Here is a 20,326-nt window from a genome sequence, read left to right as displayed (position 1 = left end):
CTCCCTCTCTCTCTCACACACACACACACAGACTCACAAGATAACAACAATACCAGCCACGCTGCTGCAGCTGGTAAATATGGGCTCTGGTTCCATGCTGGCATCACTGAGACAGATTCACTGTTGAAGACCATGAGCTTTGTTTAAAAGCTAACAAAAATATGTACTTAGGACATTTTTTTCATTTTCATTTTTTCGATCATTTTAGCTTTGTTAATGCATATGGCATAAATTTTTATTTCAACCTCAGCTCCTATAATACGTTTATGATACACTGTGTACATAAAATAGTTACACTCTGGACATTCCGGACAAAAATGTCCCCACTGAAAAACATTTAGACGGCAATTTTTGATCCCACTGCCATTACAGCATAAAACATGCTATTTTATTAGGCTTTCATTTTAGAGTCCTGGCTCCGAATTTGTAGTTTTTATTATTTTTAACCAGGTGGAGCCATTTTCTCATATTGGACCTATGGAGCAAATACATGCTATTTTCCTGGTTTCTGTTTCTGCTGTATTATAGAGCACTGCAGGCCAATGGATTAAATGTATGCAACTAAAATGGTGTGAGTGTGTTGGTATGGATGTCTGAGTGTCGAGTGTATGTGTGTACTTTTAGAGAGATAGAAATTGTATTGCAGATCACAATTCCCACCTGTGTCCCTCCCTCTCTCTCTCACACACACACACACACATTTGCATGCACGTGCATTTGCATGCACGGGCCTTCAAACTCAATAAAATATAATATATTATACCTCATAGGTGCAGTACATTTCTGTATGAAAGTTACAGTACGCTACTGAGCTTTGAAGGTGTGTGTGTGTTTGGTGGGGTTGTGTGCATCTTTGTAGGGGTGTACTTGTGTGTCTACATGCAAGTGTATGTGATTGCATGCCCATATGAGCTGAGAACAAGCGGTTCACATTGCATTATTTTTGGGTCATAATTGAAAAAAATCCCCTTTGCCATTAAAAGATGGAAAATATTCCATATTTTCCATATTCCATATATATTTTCTTCATAAAAGACAACAGTGGCATTATGTAAACAAACTGGCATTTAAAGGGTTAAAATCCTGAAAATGAATTAATATTTGGTAGTTATGATCAGGGCTGATGTTGGTTAAAAAATTAACTCAGTGAAAGTGGAAAATAATATATATAACATTTTTTATGGCAGTGTTTTGACACAGACAGTTTGGCCTCTAAGGACCTCATTGTAATTTTTTTTTTTTTTTTAAGGCATACACAATACAAGGGATACATGCAAGGGTTAAGTAGACCTTTAAGTTGAGATTATTTTGTCACACAACATATGAACACTTACCAACAGTTATATTATACATGCACAGAACTTTAAAGTTAGCTCTTTTTATAGAGTGTAAACAGTTTTTGGTGTTCTCCTGCTATGTGCACTGGTAGGTAAGTTGATGTGAAGGTGACATTGCTGTTTGCAAGTACAATAAGGGTCAAAACTTTTACGACACCCCCATTTTTTTCACTTTGTTTTGAAATTTAAGCAGTTCAAATCCATTGTAAACGTTAAATGGTACAAAGGTCAGCAGTAAACTGCCCACAGTACATTAAAAAAAAGTTTCAGTCAACAAAAACTGAAAAATAATATAAATTTCAGGCCTTCTTCACGGATGAAGAAAATGGTTCACTTACAGCTTTCCTGCAGCAATGGAAGTAAATGATGCCCTTAAAGTTAATGCAAACAGTTCCTACAGATGCCGCAACTTTTGTTGATTACTTACAAACCCTCTGTCTGTACCAATACAGTGTTGGAACAAACTTTGTTACTACACCTGCTGATGCATTATTAGGACAACACAGTGCTGCAGGAAGTAGTACTGTATATTTTTATCAAAATACCAAGAAAAAGGCAAGTAACAAAGGAAGACAGACTGTTTGGTCAGGGTTCATCCTACAGCAAAATAATGACCCATTAGAAGAAGATTAGAAGAACAGAACAAGGCAGTGGCTTCACATGATGGAAGACCAGCACAGTCTCCAGACTTAAACCCCATGGAGCTGGTTTGGTTTGGAACTGGACAGAAGATGAAAGCTAAGCAACCTAAGAGTGCAAAACATTTGTGGGAACTTCTGCAACAGTGTTGGGACGAACTTTCTGAACATTATTTCATTTCCAATTCCATTTCTCCATGGAAAGAACGTCTCGGGTGTGTTCGGCTGCTGAATGAGTCAAAAAGTTCGATTAAATTTAGTTCAACAAGAAGATTCCATGATTCCTTGTTTTGAAAATCTCCAAATGTCTATTTGTTCATTGCTTTATTTTCAGAAACACTGAGAAACTGAATTATGTAAATTTAAGTAACAGCTGGAAAAACTGAGGTGTTCTAAAAATTTTGACCAGTGGTGTACATGGTGTATTGCACCTGTTCTCAACAGGATCTGATTATCTATTCAGACACTGATGAACAAATAAAGTAAAACAGTTTGAAAGTGATAATAAACAGTCGATTTATTTTTTCTAATGGTTTTATTTTTGAGTTTAAAAAAATGTGGATTTCTGTAAAAAAAAAAAAAAATAGAAAAAAAACTTTTAAAGGACAAAACAGTGTCTACCACTAACCATACTAAATATCTGTCCATGACAGATGCTTTCAGATGATCACAGTCATGACCCAATCACTATTAGATTTCAACTCCCACTAAAGAAACCAGTTTATTCCAAAATAACATACTGTAAACAAACAACAACTATGCTCACAAGTGGATTGTAAAGTAGATTAAAAACTGCCTTTGTCCGAGTGTTGACCGGTAATTTACAGCGAGTTTTTTGCCACAAACAGATCTTGGAAAATTTGGAATACAACTACTCAAGGTTATGATGGTATCTATAGTGAAATAGGTGCATCAGTTTTACGGTCTTGATTAATTAGGTGTCTTTTTTCCCCAAAAATAGAATAATAAACTTTGGAAAACAATTTTTCAGGCATTTGTGGCAACTGTAGTAAGAAACATATAGATACCTCAGCTTTAACAAATTTCTAGCGACAGCAATTCAATAGTAACATTCAATTGACTTTGGTAAAAGTATTATGAAATGGCATACGAACTATCAGTAGCTTTCTCATTTTTCAATTTTTCAAGCCTGAATTATACTTCTGCATCAACATGTCACCATAGGCACTTATGGCAATCATTTCCTGTGTGCATAGACTCTACCTGATCACTGTTGAAGATAACAAAATTCATGTTTGCAGCATTCATTATCATTCACTTTTTCTGATACAGAGCTCTGCCTGTGTGAGTGAACAGAAAGTCTACATTAAAATGGCTTTGTTATATTAAAAAAGCTAATTTGTCCATTATCAACGAACACCAGAAACATGTAGGAGAAAAAAAGTGGTCCGAACAGATACTGGATGGACAAAATGACTGAACTGAATCACCTTCTAAAACATATAGCACAATATCCCCACAAATTATTCAAACATGAATGAAATGTTGAATCAGCACAGTTGAGGTGGATAACACTACATTTCATATGTGTCTGAGTTGTCATGTCCAGCCCTGTACAGAGACATCGTGACACAGAAGTATAAGTCAGCCTCGACCAGGAAACAAATATTTTCCTGCTTGATGAGGTTTTTTGAGTCAGTGTGTTTGTACTTAATGTTATAACGTCACAAAACCAAATTAAAATGATCAATATCTGTCTTCAGACCAATTGCTCTTCAGTTATTTTTTAATTACAACAATTGAGCAACTAACCATTCAATCAAGGCATTTTCTGACAATTCCGGTATTTAGGGAAATAAGTTTGTGAGCTATGTTAGCAGAGTCAGGAGTTAACCAACTTTCTCCTGGACTTCATCACTCAATGCCCAGTGGGGACATTTTTAGTGTAGCTTAGCACAAAGACTGGAAGTAGAGATAAAACTGTTCTGTAACAAGTGAAACAGTCTGTCTTGCATTAACTTCAAAACTGTCTCGTTTACACACAGCACTGAATTTTGTTGATGGCTGTTGGTGAATAAATCTTCATCTCCAACTGCAAACCATAATCTCAGTGTCATTAGACAGCTTTTAAGTTGTTGAATGGCTTTTTTCCCAACTGCTGATGGAGTTAGGCTAGCATTTTCCCCCTGCTTCCCGTCTCTGTGCTAAACACACACTCTGGACTGAATGAATCTGTGCCCTGAACCGGGATCGTCCTACTATGTATCCATATCCTGCATCAGTTCAGTCACTGAGCACCTCATAAAAACAAACAAACAGAAAACAAAACACAATGTCACAAAAATCCACTGATAAAGACCATGGAACGTGGTTGAAGAAGCTCTGGGAAAAGCTACTAAGTGAGAGATTATTTTGTCAGCTACAATTTTATGGCCAAGAATGAACTTTTACGTAAATTAAATACATCACCAAGAAAAGTCTCTTCCACTGAAGTCAAAACACACCCTGTAAAGTCAAAGATGGTGGAGGATTTTTGTTTCGCTCATGAACTGAAGAGCTGCTCAACAGCAGTGAAGTTAGTGCTGCCACTGGTGGCTGGAAGATACACTGCAGAATAAAATGATAGTCTCCGGTCTATAGCTTCCCCACTTAATATTATCCTTCTTGCTCTTTTGTTTAGCATCTTTGATTTTACATGGTTTTATACTGACTTTAATGAAAAAGACCTTTCTTATTCACAGTAAAAACAAAATAATGTTTTTTGTTAACTTGCACCTGCCTGATTTCATTTTCCCACCATTTAAGTAGCTAAAAAGATTGCTACCATCCAGTGAGTTTGTATTTTTAATATTATCCCTGTAATTAATTTTATGAGCAACCCAGTGACTGAAATGTCCAGAGTTCAATGAGACAGCAGTGGTCAGGCTCCTGTGAGAAATACCAGAACAAATCAACTGCTAACCTTAAACCTCTCCTGCAGGAACCCAACACAGCCTACCTAATACACCATTCTTGTCAAACTTGAAGTAGTGCCAGGGTGAAGTTGTCAGTGTAAAAGGTGAGTCAAACAGTCCCAGTTGAAGTCCTTGTGTTCAGCAGGCCATGACAAAACACCCAACAAACAATTCTGGCCCAGTACATGAACTCAACTCAAAGTTGGTCGAAATGTGGAATCCTGAGCACATCCTGTTTGTCCAAAGCTGCCTTAGAGAGGTGTGTGTGTGTGTGTGTGTGTGTGTGTGTGTGTGTGTGTGTGTGTGTGTGTGTGTGTGTGTGTGTGTGTGAATGAGTGAGTGAGCGAGAGAGAGAGAGAGAGAGAGAGAGAGAGAGAGAGAGAGAGCTTGAGATGGGCTACGAGTCTTTGAGCATGCTAATCTGCGCAAAGATCTTGAGTGCAGGGCCCAGTTTGATGTTCATGGTTCCCATGAGATGGTCCTCCTTCAGCAGCAGCAGGGCCTGTCCATCGATCTCCTGAGAACGGAACTCCTCAGCGATCTCCAGACAACCTGCAGCCACAAACCACCTCCAGTCAGTTTACTGACTCCACTGGATTAATGTATTATGATAATCACCATCATGGCTAACTACATTCATTTTTCTACTCATGCCTGAAGAACTCCTATGAACACATTTGTTCTTAAGTGGAATATATCAGTGATTTAAGTTGTGGCATTCACCAATTTTTCATACTTAGCATTTTCTCTGAAAAAACGAACAAAATTCACAAGTGGTCGACACCCATCTTGGATTTGCTTCATACTTCATGTACTTCATGTAAATAATGTCATTGTACCCAACAACTACTGTGCATGACCCCTTTTTTAAAGCCTCCATATCTCAGAAACTAAAGAAGATACAAGATTAAAATGTTGCACACTAGTTGTTGGGTACAATGACATTATTCACATCAAGTATGAAGCAAATCCAAGACGGTCAGTTGGGAAAATTTTCTAAAGTCTATGGATTTGACATGGAATGACCCAAATCACTTGTTTTGTTTAAGAATCACAATGAGTTAATCTGGATGAATTTCAATATGATACTGAAATTAACTAAAATAAAAATACATAACTAAAACAAACATAGATTTTATCATATTTATTTGCATATTTCAGATCAGGAGCTAATACAGTTCTGTATTTTAGGTTGTTGGAAATTTCTCTTGCTCCGACTGGTCCCGCAGGATTTTTATTTTTTTCATCCTCTGTTATAACACCTGACAATAAAACATAACCTACTGTAGGCTGTAATTTTCTCTCATCTAAAATCTCAGTGACCACCAAATGACTGCCTCACATGTAAGTCATGCTTTGCTCTAGAAGGATGTCTAACTTCATGTCAAACCACTTCCTCTTTATATCTATTAGTTAGTGCTGGCCAAAAATGAACGACGAAATAGTTTCAACTGGTATTTTTGTAAGTTGGATACAAATCAAGTTAACACTAGTATGTATTGCCTCCAGGAAATCACCAATATGTTCACTCTCTAAGTCCAACATGGCAAAAGCTTGTACATTCTCCCAACAACTAGCCTTTTATATGTCACCAAACTAACTGTCAGCCATATAAATTAAGCATTACAGCCCTAAATAGTGCTACAAAGTTTAGCTTCGAGGCGTGCAGGTGGTGACTAACTGAATCATGTTTTCCCCTCTGAGCTTACCGTAGCTGTATGTGCTCACTGCTGAGACCATTCAGTGCTACAGATATGTACAAACCTGTATACTCGACTCGATTGCTGCTGATACCAACTCTTGTACACACTCGCTGCCCTCGACACTTCTTTTACATGCCAAACTGCAGCCCATGCACTGAAAAACACCGAAAAGACCGACTGGGGGGTTTGGGGCTCGCCAGATTGGTTCATGTACCAAAGTCAGTCGGTACACTCAGTGCTTGTTAGTCTATTAGACTGCGGATATTACTCCTGCTGCCTGCAGACTTTGGAGAGACACGCTGCTGTAGTTTGGTTAAGTTACACAACTTTTAGTACATGTTAATGTAAATTATTTAGTATTTTGATTTAAATATTTTTATCTATCGACACTAGGTTTTTATTTCTGCTACTGTCATGATAAAGCATACACACAAGTTGGTAATATGAGAGTTTTGTTGTGTTTTTCAAAGCCTGATATACTGTATTTTATTCCTGTGTCACAGAGCTCCATTGTTGTTCAAAAACTAATAAAAATAGTCAGTTGCACTGTTGCAACAGATGACATGTTCTTTCATTACTATTAACACACACTGTTGTTTATTTTTACTCAATCTCAAACACACCTGCTGCCAGAAATAAAATAGAGCACCAAATGTATATTAATGTACCGCTGAAAATAGTCCCCATCACATGCGCTATTTTCTCCTGTTTGACTAACGTTTAATAAAGGCTAGAGTGCCCAACTGTTTAAGGGAAATTACTTAGCCTTTGTTAAAAATGAATCTATATATTTGTGAGGCCCTTTTAATGATTTATCTCTTCAGTAGGAACCAATCAGCTTGGATCTGAGAGCAACAGACAGGGTGGACAAGTCAGAAAGTACTGATAGATAGGCTATTAGAGAGACTAGACTACTATAGATTACATTGTTGGTTTGGCTCTGCACATGAGATTTGAACGACAATAACAAAACAAAAAGTACTACAAGATTGATCTTTTTTTATGCCATGTTAATCTGAGAGCATGGTTTAGATGATTTGTGCACACAATATAGTATTTTTTTTTCCATGACACCTTCCAGGTTCAATGACTTTATGCTTGCTGAAGGGGAAAATATTAGTATACTGAGGAAGGGAAATGTGATAAAAGCTGGAAATGGATAGAAACGGAGTTTAAAGCCCCTGGAAACTTGGTTTAAAATTCAGAGTATTTCTCTCTAACATTTAATATTCATGACTGAATATGAACAACAATAAAATTTTAAGTTTGAGAAAAAAAAACACACTCATAAATTATTTATCAAGAGTTCACTAAAAACTCAGCTCATTTGCTCCATGAGGACTGTGTATGTGTGTGTGGTCTGATCAGATTTGATTGACAGTAGCCTGGAAACATCAGCAAACAACCACACAAATTTATTTAGACTTTGATTCAAATGTTGCTAAATCTTGAAAGAGCACAGAGAAAAACACTAATCCAGAAATCTCTCCAATAGTTCAAACTTTTGCAGAAAGTTGCATTTTCGTTGCTTATACTAAGAAGCTGACTCAGACAATAAGTTCTCAGGGTATTTAAAGATGTTGAATGTGTAATAGCAGGTTCGAGTCTGGTCAGGGACATTTCTTCCATCATTTCCTGTCACCTCTACACTGTCACTATCAAAGGCAATGGTGCCAGTAAAAATCTGCACAACATTTGAACGTGGACAAATATAACATCGTGACAATTGAGGCAGCACTCACCTGGCAAAGAGGAGATGAACTCGTAGACATCCTCTATGTTCCACTGCCCGGGGTCACATGGCAGGAAGCTGTGGGGCAGCAGGGGCAGCTCAGAGCCTTGCACCGCAGGCACCCGCTGGGTGGCTGACAGTGGGGACGGGGTTTTTTTATAGGAAGACAAGTCTGAACATTGGCTGGACTCTCCCTGTGCAGGGTGGATAGAGTGACCGGTGGACAGAGCAGCAGCAGCAGCAGCAGCAGCAGCAGCAGCAGCAGCAGCAGCAGCAGCAGGCTTCTGCACAGAGGGAGCAGTCTCGGAGAGTCAGAGGGATAAAATACAACACTTTCCAAGAGGAAAAAAACTGACTTTAGTGATATCTGCGTCATGATGACATGATCCACTGTAAAAGTCGGATAAGAGCTATGAGTCAGATAGAGAAGACATATCAGATACAAATGGAATTGATTTCAAAAGGGTGCAGGTATTTTCTGTTATATACAGAGGGCAGTTATCCTTCACTTTTACTAAGATAAGGAATCTGTTTACAAATTAACATTATAAATCAAATGTCAAAGCTGTCTCACCTTCTTTTTAGACTCTAAACTGGAGTTTTTGTGGTTTCCGTTCAGTGCTCTTTGTTTCTTCATGGTCTCCAGGGTGGTTTTGCGATTTGGGAAGAGACCCATTCTCTTTGTGCATCCCACGTTGTAGCTACAAATTAAGTTAACATGGTGAGATGAAACTTGAAGAGCATGGCCTGATGATGTTTCTTAGCTGGGTCATCAGGGTTCAAACCCTGCACTGAACTGAAACCCCAAAAGGGTAGAACCCTATGGAGTTTGTGCCGGTTTATTATTATTTGTTGTCTTATGCTGTGGCTCAAATTGCCATAAACTGGAATGAGCTAGTAACATGAAACCTGGCCGGATAAGTGGAAATGATGTGCAAATGCTTCCAAAGAGAGATGAGTCAAATCAGCCAGATGGTGGCATTGTAATTAAGGGCCTAAAATGCAACTTCAGAAAGGCCACTCCCCTCACACTGTAAGTCCGATTGGCTTTGAAATTTGACACACAAGTCCAGGTCAATGTGCTCTACAAAAAAGCCTCTTGAACCATAAAAGTCCACCATGATGGATTTTTTTGCAAATGTCCATAATGTGAAAAACAGTAAAATCTACTTTTTGGATTTTGACTGTATCAACACCAGTTTTGGTATACAGCCTTGCAGGACTGAGCTACACAATTCAACTATAAATGAGCAAGATCAGTCCAAAACATGGCCGTCATCAATCAAAAAACATTGCCAAGGAAGGGACTTAGTAGGAAATTGACCTTAACTCATTAACCATTTGTCCAATCATCATAAATCTTGGAACTTGGTAGATATTTTCATGCTATGTTCGGAAAAAGGTTTACTAAAGTATTTTTGGCCCGACCTGTAGGGGACACCACAAATACCAAAAACATTTACCTCAGAACCTGGTGGACAGAATTTCATCATTTACAGTGCACATGTTCTGAGGACAAGTATTAACCAAAATCTGAAGTGACATATTGATTGATGAATGCAGGCATGGCCTATTCATCAATATCTGCCATTTTATGCCGTTGCTCAATTTGCCATGAGCTGGAATGAGCTAGAGACATGAAACTTGTCACCATAACTGGAAATGATGTGCTAATGCTTCCCAAGAAATAGGTTTCCAATCACCCTGATGGTGGCGCTATAATTAACAGCCAAAAAGTAAAAACTTTGAAAAAGCCAGCCCCCTTACACTGTGAGTTCGTATGACTTGAAATTTGGCAGATATACATCTCAATGTCACAAAGTAAGCTTCTAGGACAACAAATGCCACCATGATGAATGCTAATATGCATAATGTGAAAAACAGTACTATGATATAGACTTTTTTGATTCAACTCTATCAACATGAAATTCAGTATATAGTCTAACGGGACAGAGATACACAATTCTATTATAAATGTGCAAGATCGGCCACAAAACATGGCCGCCATCAATCAAAAAACTTCGCAAAAAGTTGGGCTTAGCAGGAAGTTGGCCATAAATCAAGCTGTTTTAGAGGAATCCTGATTAAACTCTGTGGAGACATCCTACACTTTGTCCTGAACATACACACAAAGTTTCTTTTGCATCCATAAAGGGGGGGCAAATGGCAGCACGTTCAGTATGTAATTATTAATGCATGTGCCTGTGGTCTATGACATATTGGTTCATAACTAAAGTTGTACTTCAGAAATTTCAGCCAAGTGCACGATTTCTCTTTAGATAGACTTTATTACTGAATCTATCAAAGAGGAGCTTGGTGATTGGGTAAAGCTCCAGAGTGGATAGTTCTTTTCTGGGTTCCTCCATCATTGAGCATAGCAAACAAAAGCTATTCTCCTTAGTTTATCATTATATTTATAAAAACAATTTGCTGTAGATATGTGAAACAATTTTTGGATTAATCATGGTGAACATGTTTCAAGTATTGTAAAAACACACAATTACTATTCTCTGAAGTATCTTCATGCAAACTAAATTAAGATTTGACAAATAAATTATAAAATGCTAAAAAGTAACGGCAATATGTACTTAGAATACGTGTAAGAGAAATACTGCCCACATCTGAGTGTAAATTCACCAACATTAGCATTTAAGATATTGGGTAATTCCAGTCAGCTTTTACAAAAAACATAGTGTTTGCATATTGTTGATTGCACACTGTGATAGCATTCTGCAATTAACATAACCATGAAAATACACGTTTATAACTAAACACAAAACCCACTCGGCTTACACCATTTTGTTCGGTGAAGATAATAATTGACATTTAAGATGGGTCACTGCAAACAGTATCCAGGCAACATTACTAACACTTGTGACCATACAAGTACAGCAGCACTGTAATGTTTACAATGTTTACAGTCATACTGTAAACAGTAATAACACATCATTTGTTTTACTCCATTCTGTCATGATTGTAATCAATGCCCTTTAGTGGCCCAATAGCTGAGTGGTTAGGGCACATACCACTTGGTTGTAAATTCATTGAGCAGCGAGTCCCTGGTCCAACATTTTCTGCATGTCATTCCCCTACTCTTTTCCCCCTCATTTCCTCTTTGTCTTCATCGTACCTATCAACATAAAGGCATAATAATGCCCAAAAAATAATATAAAAAATATATATATATGATGCAAAAATAGCGGAGGCAGACACGAGCCACAAGTAAGCCAGTCTGCTCACACTTCCAGTGACTTTGACGTAATTGTAGCAATTGTAGTGGTGTGAGCTCCAGTAAACACAGCACTGCCACTGTGCTCACACATCGCAATCCATAGTCATTCGTTGATCAGACTGCTGCTGTTCGCAAAACTACCACTCCTCACAGTGAGGAGAACCACTACAGTCTGTCAACAGACAAACTTCAGTTTCAGATGCTAGACCCAAAAAACTAAGCAATAACACCAGATAATACTGTACAGGGTTTTCCAGCAGAGTTACAGTTTCAGTTGTTCTCTGACAGCCAGATAGCAACCCTTTTTTTTTTCTAAATCAAACTATATTTCCTGTTATTCATTTGTGATAAATTGATTTACGATGTAGTGAACTTAGTATCTTAGAACTTAGTAAGTAGAGCTTAGTATCAGAAAAAACTCTTCAAGTGTGTAAAACAAAACATTGATTACATATTTTGTAGTTTAGTTTTTAGACAAACTTTCTGTTAAATCATTCATTCTGGCAGCAGAAGTGTATAAAATAATAACATCATATTATCATATCAACACAAAAACACAGCATGTTCCGTCATCAAAACTGGCTTAAAGTCATGGAAATCCATTTGCCAAAATGTGTATCAAGATATTTCCTACATATCTGTATTCCACATGTTTGTTTTGTTTTTTGGTTGGTTTTTTTTTTCTGCACCAATAAAAGGGAATAATACGTGTGATTAAGCTCCTTTTTAGCAGGAGAAGCCTGCTAATGTTGCAAAGCTATTCTCCTTTAAAACAGCCAAGCTCTACAGCACAGAATTTCACTAAATATGTGAGTGAAAATTAGATTGTGTCAATATGAAATATAATTTGGGTACGCCGTAATATCAAGTGAATGAGTTTTGACACCAACATTGGCAAAATACAGAGATTCGCTGAGCTCCATTGCTAAAAATTTTACGTATCCTCTCTGTCTCTAGCACAGGTCAGTGTAAAAAAACATTCAGTTAGCAGTTTCTCATTTTTATCTGATGATGACCGTCATTTCACCAATTAAAATGACAAATGTCATTAGCATAAAGTCATATTTCTGTCACTAATTAACATTAATTCTGTGAGTTACTTGGTGACAGAAAAAAATTTAACAAATCTTCTCCAAGTTAAAGTGGTTTCTTCAAGCCCGTCTACAAGGCCAAAGATTATTTATGTTGGTCCAGCTAGACACAGATCAGTTTTCACAGATTTTTCCATGGCTGCATAGTTTCGCAGTGCCATACAGTCAAGAAGTTGGGAATAGTTTTTGATCACCCACTCACTTACTCACTTTAGAGCCACATATCACATCAGAATTGGATTCTTTAGGGATGGCAAAGGACAAAAAAAAAAAAAAAACGGAAAATATGTATTGATCCATATAAGCTGTTGATCACTGTAACCATGATCACTATAAGTGGTTTACACTGTATATTTACATCAAAATGATGACATGAGTCACTTTAGAGATTAATTTTAACATGGGTTTTCCCCTAAAAAGACAGCTGACAGAATGCACGTATCAGCCAGCACTTCCTAACGGACACTGACCGTCCTGGCTATAACGATACTTACAAGGCAAACTAACTTATTGTCAGTCTCTAGCCTTAGATAAAACACAAAACTTCATATTGGGATTTCTTTTCTTACTCGTATTAGACATTAGTAACTCTTCACTATTACCATTACTGGGGATCTGTTGATATATGGCTAAACTGCTACTTAGCTGCTAATGCTAGGTAAAATTATTAGCCTACCATTTCCCCACAGAACTCTATGGTCTTCCAAGCTCTAACCATACAAAAGAAATACATACAAAACGTGCAATAACTTTTAACAGAAGTACGACTTGAAATGCTACCATTAATAAAGCCAAGGGTTGCATGTGGCTATCAGCTGGCTATCTTATTAAATTGGAAGGCTAAGTTTGCAGATATGCAAACACTAATAATTTAGCTAAAGAAGAACAGTGAAATAACAAGCAACATGGCAAACCATGGGACCCTGTGACAAATGAAAATCAATCAATAAGTGATCAACTAATCGACAACCAAAGTCAAAGCATAGCTGCATCTTAAACATCAGACAGATCACAAAGAATAATCTTTACATACCCAAATTATCCCATCCAAAATGGCGATCTTCAATCAACAATGTACCACTGTTGGACAAGCATGACTGGGGTATGCAGCAGGTGTAGAATTGGGCATGTTGAGCTTGAGCTCATACCCGTACCTGTATTTTTCCTGCCTAGTGTGACATCTCCTTTGTCTTGTTCCTTCAAGGTGACCGGATGACAGAGCGCTCTCTAAGGGTTATATCACCTGTTGGTTTAGCATGCCCTGAAAAGCGTTTGACAATGTGTTTACAATTTCTTGACCCTCATCCCTGATTATAGACAAGAACGTAAATAGAAAATGGACTGCACTTACATAGCACTTTTGTAGTTTTTAATCAACCACTCCAATGATACATCGGGGGCAATTGGGGTTCAGTATTTGGCCAAGGAACTTCAACATGCAGACTGAAGGAGCCGGGGATTAAACCACCTGCCTTCTGGTTAGTTGACAACCCACTCTACCGCCAGTCTCCCAACCAAAATGAGGCAAGAATTTATGGCACTATGATTTCTTAATTTGACATGATGACCATCATGAAAGACAAAAAAAATCTGTCAGGACCTTAACCAAAGTACACCCCGTTTAATCCAAATCACATGTTGAAATCTGTGTACATGCCTTGTACATGCTTCATAGCATCCAAAATCGACTACTGAATAGCACTTTACTCTGGCCCACACATGACAGTAACTCTGGTCCACACATCTGCCTGAGTCCTCACAATATCTAAACAGTTTGATCATGTAACACCTGTCCTGATGTTTTTATACTGGCAAAGCAGAGCTGATTTCGAAATCACCCTTCAAGGACTTAAAGGATTGGCTCCTTCCTACATCTCAAGTCTTATTACTCCATATTCTCCAGCACATCCTTTATTTTATCTTGATGCTGGTCATTTATCTGTTCCTCCAATTAACAAAAAATCGTTGGTAGAGCTTTTCAAGTTCCCCTTCTTTGGAATAAACTTCCATTACATTGTCTGGAGGCAGGCTCTATTGAGATTTTCAAATCTTGGATGAAAACACATTTTTTCCCTGGATGCTTTGGCCTCTCCTGATGTCACTGGCTGGGAAATCATCTCTGATTTCTTCTTTGAGAGGTAATTACCCCAGTTCTGTTCTACTTCAGAAGTCACATCCTCTAGTTCAAGTTTTATTCATAACATGTCAATAATTTAAGTTGTTCAGCTGAAGAATTTTGAACTAGGAACACATGGGACCAAATTGAGGGCAAGCAAACTTAATTGGGGCATCCCATATTCCACAACAGGGTGAATTGTGGAAATGAAGCAAATGAAAAGACAGTAATGTATTCCTTTCCTTGCCTTACCGTTTGGCACACACTGTAGAACAGAACCTCTTAGACCTTTTGAAGATGTAGGCAAAATCCACCCTGCCACACAGCTCACAGGTCAGCATGGGCTCCTGCTGGGCCTTTAACTCTGAGGAAACAAAGTCAACACATGGTCAGCTGGACACAGACAAACACCAGAGGCATGGCAGAGGACCCATTACCAACAACATCCACAGAAAAAACACATTTGTGTAGGGAAAAATACTAAATTGTGCAAGATATCCAGATTTCAATGTTGACAACTAGGCATGTCTGGATTTTTTCTCTTCAAAGCTACTTAAAATTCATCTGTTACTGTCGTCTGAGCAACAAGTCCTTAAAATCAAACCTGCAAAAGTGCATCATCCTGACAGTTAGCTGGATCATTACCAAGACATTTTAGAGTGAACCCCATACATAACGGAATTTTCAAATACAAATGTCTAGATTTCTTAGATTCAGAATGAAAGAATGCTGATCTAATTATGATTTTAGATGAGAATGTGCAGCTTATAGAGAAGTCATTATTATATGTTGGTGTAATAATCACAATTTCATTTTCCTAACGAAGAGTTACCTAAATTTATACATGATAAAATACACAACAAAATGAAAGGTTGACACTAAAAAAAAGAACCAATCCAAATGTAGTTAGACAAAACTGTGAAAAGACCGAAACTCGACTAAAAAATTCTCACTGTTAAAAGATCAGTGGAGCCAGAGCATATAGCTCTTAATTTGCCATAAAATGGGAATTTGTCATTTGACCTCTGGGCAGCAGAACACACTGAAGGAATTACATATTCTATCTGGCCTGGGAACGCCTCAGGATCCCCCAAAATGAGCTGCAGGAAATGGCTAGATAGAAGAACATCTGGGTTACCTTGCTATGCCTTCTGCCAATGTGACCTTGATAAGTGTTGGAAAATGGATGGATTGCTGTCGTTACCAAAACCTATGCAACTCTTGTAATTATCATTATGCATTTCAATATGATGAACCAACCAAATACATACCATATAGCTTGATACTGGGAGAAGGTGCAGCCCTGTGACAACATAATGTTTTGTATAGTATCACATTTGTACATGGACAAGCTCCCCATGTGCACCATACTCTGAGAAATAAATAATGAAGCTGTGCTGATAACTTTAAATCTAAAGAACTTTACCCTTTGATGAGAGGCCATCCATCTTTGAGTCTGCTGTGTGTCTCCTCAGGCTCTCAATTGAGAAAGATGGACGTTCTACCTGCAAACAAAAAAGTATGTATTACCACAGCAGCTGATACCACTGCAAAAGACTGAAATTCAACACAGAACACTATTAGAATACAATTTACAAATATGCATCAGCTCCTTGCTTGAAGTGGTTAGTGGAGTGTGGAAAATGGACAGATAACATGGTTCTTCACATGAGGTGGAAACACAAAAAGGAATGGGCCACAGTGGCTTTAAATTCCCTGTTTAGGTTTACAAGTCAAATGGAGGTAGAAAAAAAAATACAAAAAGGCTGAGAGTTTAAGGGTAGATAGACAGGAATTTTTTTTCTATTTTAAACTGCACAAATCACAAAAGTAATGGGTGGAAAACGCTCATTATCCCAAGAAGGAAACCTCCTGGTTTGTTCAGAGAGAAGACTTAGCTATAAGCTCCAGCGACTGGTCAGAGCTCTTGATTTTATATGATGTAAAGTACTAGAAGATGGAGGAGATTTTTAACAGAACCTTGTCTTAAGATAAGACAGGTCATTCTGTTACTATGTTTATGGCTGTATGAAATTTGCAAATGTTTGTAAGACAATGCCTCAGTCGTCACTCTGACATGTTTAGAGTTTGAGGGTTGGCCTCGGTGACAGGCGAGAGAGCTGCAAACTGATGGTTTTTGATACAAGATGCATCACACTGTTACACTTTTAACTGTTCAGAGAAGAAACATCAAACAGGTGTGCAGAGACTCTTTCCATTCTTTCTGTGCTTTTAACCCATGCAGCCAGTTAATGTTTTGGCACACAAAAGTTCATTTTCTGATTGTTTCAATACAATGTTATACTACATCAGAAATAAATAACCATAAAACACACAGCAGATTGTCAGTACTTTGGAGACAGGTGTTGTTTTTGGTCTTCTTTTCCACCTCAGCATGTCTCCTTTGCATTCAGTGATTATATCAGAATTGAACAATGGTAAATACAAACAACGACAGATATACTCTTTGCTTTTTTCCTGTGTGAGAAAATTGTGTCTTTGAAAATGTCATGTTTTGAGGCACTATCAGACCAATTTACCCAGTATTCAAGGTTCTTCAGATCCAGTGGAACAGGAATGGGCATAAGGGACACTTAGTTCCTGTGGATCCTTGGTGGCTGAAACTAATATATTTAGTCAAAAAGCTAAATTTGTCTATGTTTTTTTTTTGCAGGTAAAATACTGTTATGTACTTGTTCTACTTAAATAAGTAAAATAAACAAGTCTTTAATCTTGGTCAATATGATTAGTGTTGTTTTTGAGTTACCTGGGCAGTCAAGTCCCAAGTCTTTGATTACTGTCGTTGTCATATAATTATCATATTCTGTGTGTGTGTGTGTGTGTGTGTGTGTGTGTGTGTGTGTGTGTGTGTGTGTGTGTGTGTGTGTCAGTTGGTTAAACACACCCGTGCAGAGCTATAGTACTTACAGGAAAAGGTTCAGCACCCTCCTGGATGACGAAGCCTTCTATCAGATGGGTGAGAATGTTGGTCTTGACTAGGGCCTGGGCTGGTTTGCTCTCTCCACTGTGTTGGCTGCTGTTAGTGTTCCCACTCCCAGAGGTCATGACTGGAGCACAGGCCGCCCCTAAACTGTCAACACAAACAACATGGCAAACTCAACAAGTGCTGGCCACATGGACCGCGGACCTGGTCCCCAATAACTGCTGTTCAAACTCAAATCATTCAAATGTGGCAGTTTAATGTTGCCCAATGTTTTGGCAAAAGTACACACTGTTACGATCATTTTCTTGCCATAAGGCAAGTTTTATTTTTGACTCCTTAAGAGCCAACTTTAAATTTGGCATGGAAATAATCCAAAAAAAGCAGCATTTTTATGATCAAATGTCTACTTTTGTGATTTGTTTACTTTATTTTTTCAGCAATCTTCTTGCAATGGGTTGCACACAGGGAGAATCCGGTCGACAAGCAGTTTTAATGCGTGCCGATGTAAAGACTAGCTCCCAGTATGTCACAATCCGTTTTTAGTCTTACTTTATGACTTATCTTTTTGTTGCAATAATTAAGACAACCCTGAATTGCCATATTTCAGAATGGCTGGCATGACAATATGTACATAAGAGCAGTGCATTAGGCTAACGTTGACTTGTGTGTACGTTGTTGATATGGAGACCCATCAGCTTAATATTGAACCATGATTATTTAAGTACAAACGACTGATTCAATATCTGAAAAACACATTGGTTACTTTGCGACTTTTATCAAAATAGCTTGTTATCGAGTTAGCTGGCTTTAAAGAATTATAACAGCTAGCTAACTTATACGGCGTAAATAAGCCATTCAAATTCTAACTCGCTAAGGACAAGAAAGTCTTTCCCAGTTTTTTTTAATTGCACAAATTAAATTTAAGTGGAGGTTATGGACAACAAGTCCATTCAGTACATTATATATCTGCCAATATCAACGCCGCGTAAAGTTACAGCTAGCCTTGTATCAAATCAATTTAGCCAGTGGTTAAAGGGATTTGTTAGCTGCTTCTGTGAATGAATCAAACTACACAGTATTAAATCCCATGTTTTCATTCCCCGTTTTAAAAACAGATTAACTTCAGAGTAGTTAGCTTACTTTTACAGTCTGAAACCACCTCTGAATCAGTTAGAAAACAGGCGCTCCGCTCGGTAACAATGGTAGAGGGAAGAAAAGCTCTTTGTTCAAAAGCTCCAAACAACGCTTTCATTTACTTCCACTCCCTCTGCCAAAACGGCGAGGAGCCAGTCCGCCACTTGTAACACTGACAAATTTTTAACCAGCAAAACGAGGAGCAGGCCCACCCCGTTACACGAGGACACGCAAAGTTAGCTACTGATTCATATCCTCACTATGTTTCGGCTTTCTCCTTATTCGAACTGCAAATACTACAGTCCTCTTAGCTGGTGTGTTTGTGTGTTTATATGTATATGTGTGTGTGTGTGTGTGTGTGTCCTTGATACCCAAGACCAAGAGAGTCACATGAAGAACTTCCGTTCACTTTCAAAATCAAAGCCTATATACATATTTATTTGTTGCAAAAGGTGTTTCCTACAGCATTTTATAATCAAACAGTTAATATTGCTAATAGTATCAGATTGGGATTGTTCAGCACTGGAGTTTTTTTCTTTACCTCAGAAACATTGCTTGACCAAAATATCCACTTACTTTTTACAAGAGCTTTAAACTGCAGCTCTTAGTGCATGTAATTTACTCCTTTGTCACGGCGACCATGAGATACAGTTGGAGGCACTGGAAAAAAGCTGACAAGTTGATCTTGACATATTTGTGAAACTACTGTTTCTATATCTTAAGTTAAATTTTATTTTGACTCTATTCACTGTAGATTACTATGAAAATTCAGGAAAAAGGAAGGAAGTAGACCTTAATTTATTCCCCAAATTTGCAATAGAGAATCTTGCACTGGTCCAGTCAGCCATGTCCTCTCGTGAAGTCACGCATTTATTCTGAAGGCCAACTGTATTACCTATGGTATTATTGTGGCTACGGACGTTGGTTAGCTTTACATTAGTGCTTTTGTAGTGGTAGTGACAGCAGCAGCAACAGTTGTAGTAGTAGTGAATAGGAAAAAGGAGCATATGGACATTGCAGCAGTCACAGCAGAACGCAACTCCGTGTCTAATGAACTGATTATAAGTATCCCGGGATAATGGGAGGAGCTTTTAATAGAGCGCTAATACTAAACTAAATACAGAGGTCCAGACTGAGGACATTGTTAAACTTAGCTTCAAAATGAGAGATTTGACCAATATATGAAATATCTTTAAGCTGATAAACGCTATTACATTCTGTTCTTTTCTGCTTTAAGTCAGCCTTGAACTGGCAAAAAACTACCTGGGATACAGCTGTCCAACTTACACAATGATATGTTGCCTGAGATTGCTGCCATGTTAAAAATTTTCACAGCATTAATAATTTTATGTTGCATATAGTTCCATTTATATGAGAATAAATCTTTTTTTTTTTTTTTAAATATGTCCATTACTGCATTTTTTGGATGAACCAAAACAACTTTGACACAGTGTCAACAACTGGATGTAAATTAAATTAAACTG

General features: G+C 37.9%; 1 protein-coding gene across 4 annotated transcripts; it reads right to left on the bottom strand.

The window, feature by feature from the left end:
- Positions 1 to 2,538: 2,538 nt before the first annotated feature.
- phc2a (polyhomeotic homolog 2a (Drosophila)) lies at positions 2,539 to 19,239 on the bottom strand. 4 transcript variants are annotated; one of them, XM_040153741.1, is made up of 7 exons: positions 19,214 to 19,239; positions 17,693 to 17,855; positions 16,191 to 16,269; positions 15,017 to 15,128; positions 8,900 to 9,026; positions 8,336 to 8,627; positions 2,539 to 5,442 (listed from the first exon to the last, which is right to left on the bottom strand). In XM_040153741.1, the coding sequence occupies exons 2-7, from the start codon at positions 17,828 to 17,830 to the stop codon at positions 5,288 to 5,290; spliced, it is 903 nt and encodes a 300-aa protein (XP_040009675.1). In that variant the 5' UTR covers positions 17,831 to 17,855; positions 19,214 to 19,239; the 3' UTR covers positions 2,539 to 5,287. The 4 variants fall into 4 exon arrangements, with proteins under 4 accessions (XP_040009675.1, XP_040009674.1, XP_040009677.1 ...); XM_040153740.1 differs by lacking the exon at positions 19,214 to 19,239 and adding an exon at positions 18,849 to 19,203; XM_040153743.1 differs by lacking the exon at positions 19,214 to 19,239 and adding an exon at positions 18,849 to 19,203 and having other exon boundaries at positions 8,336 to 8,609.
- Between the last annotated feature and the right edge of the window lie 1,087 nt (positions 19,240 to 20,326).

This window comes from Xiphias gladius, chromosome 18 (genome assembly GCF_016859285.1).
Source record: "Xiphias gladius isolate SHS-SW01 ecotype Sanya breed wild chromosome 18, ASM1685928v1, whole genome shotgun sequence".
Lineage (NCBI taxonomy): Eukaryota > Metazoa > Chordata > Actinopteri > Istiophoriformes > Xiphiidae > Xiphias > Xiphias gladius.
Note: the sequence above shows the minus strand (reverse complement) of the source record. Positions and strands in the feature narration are given on the sequence as shown.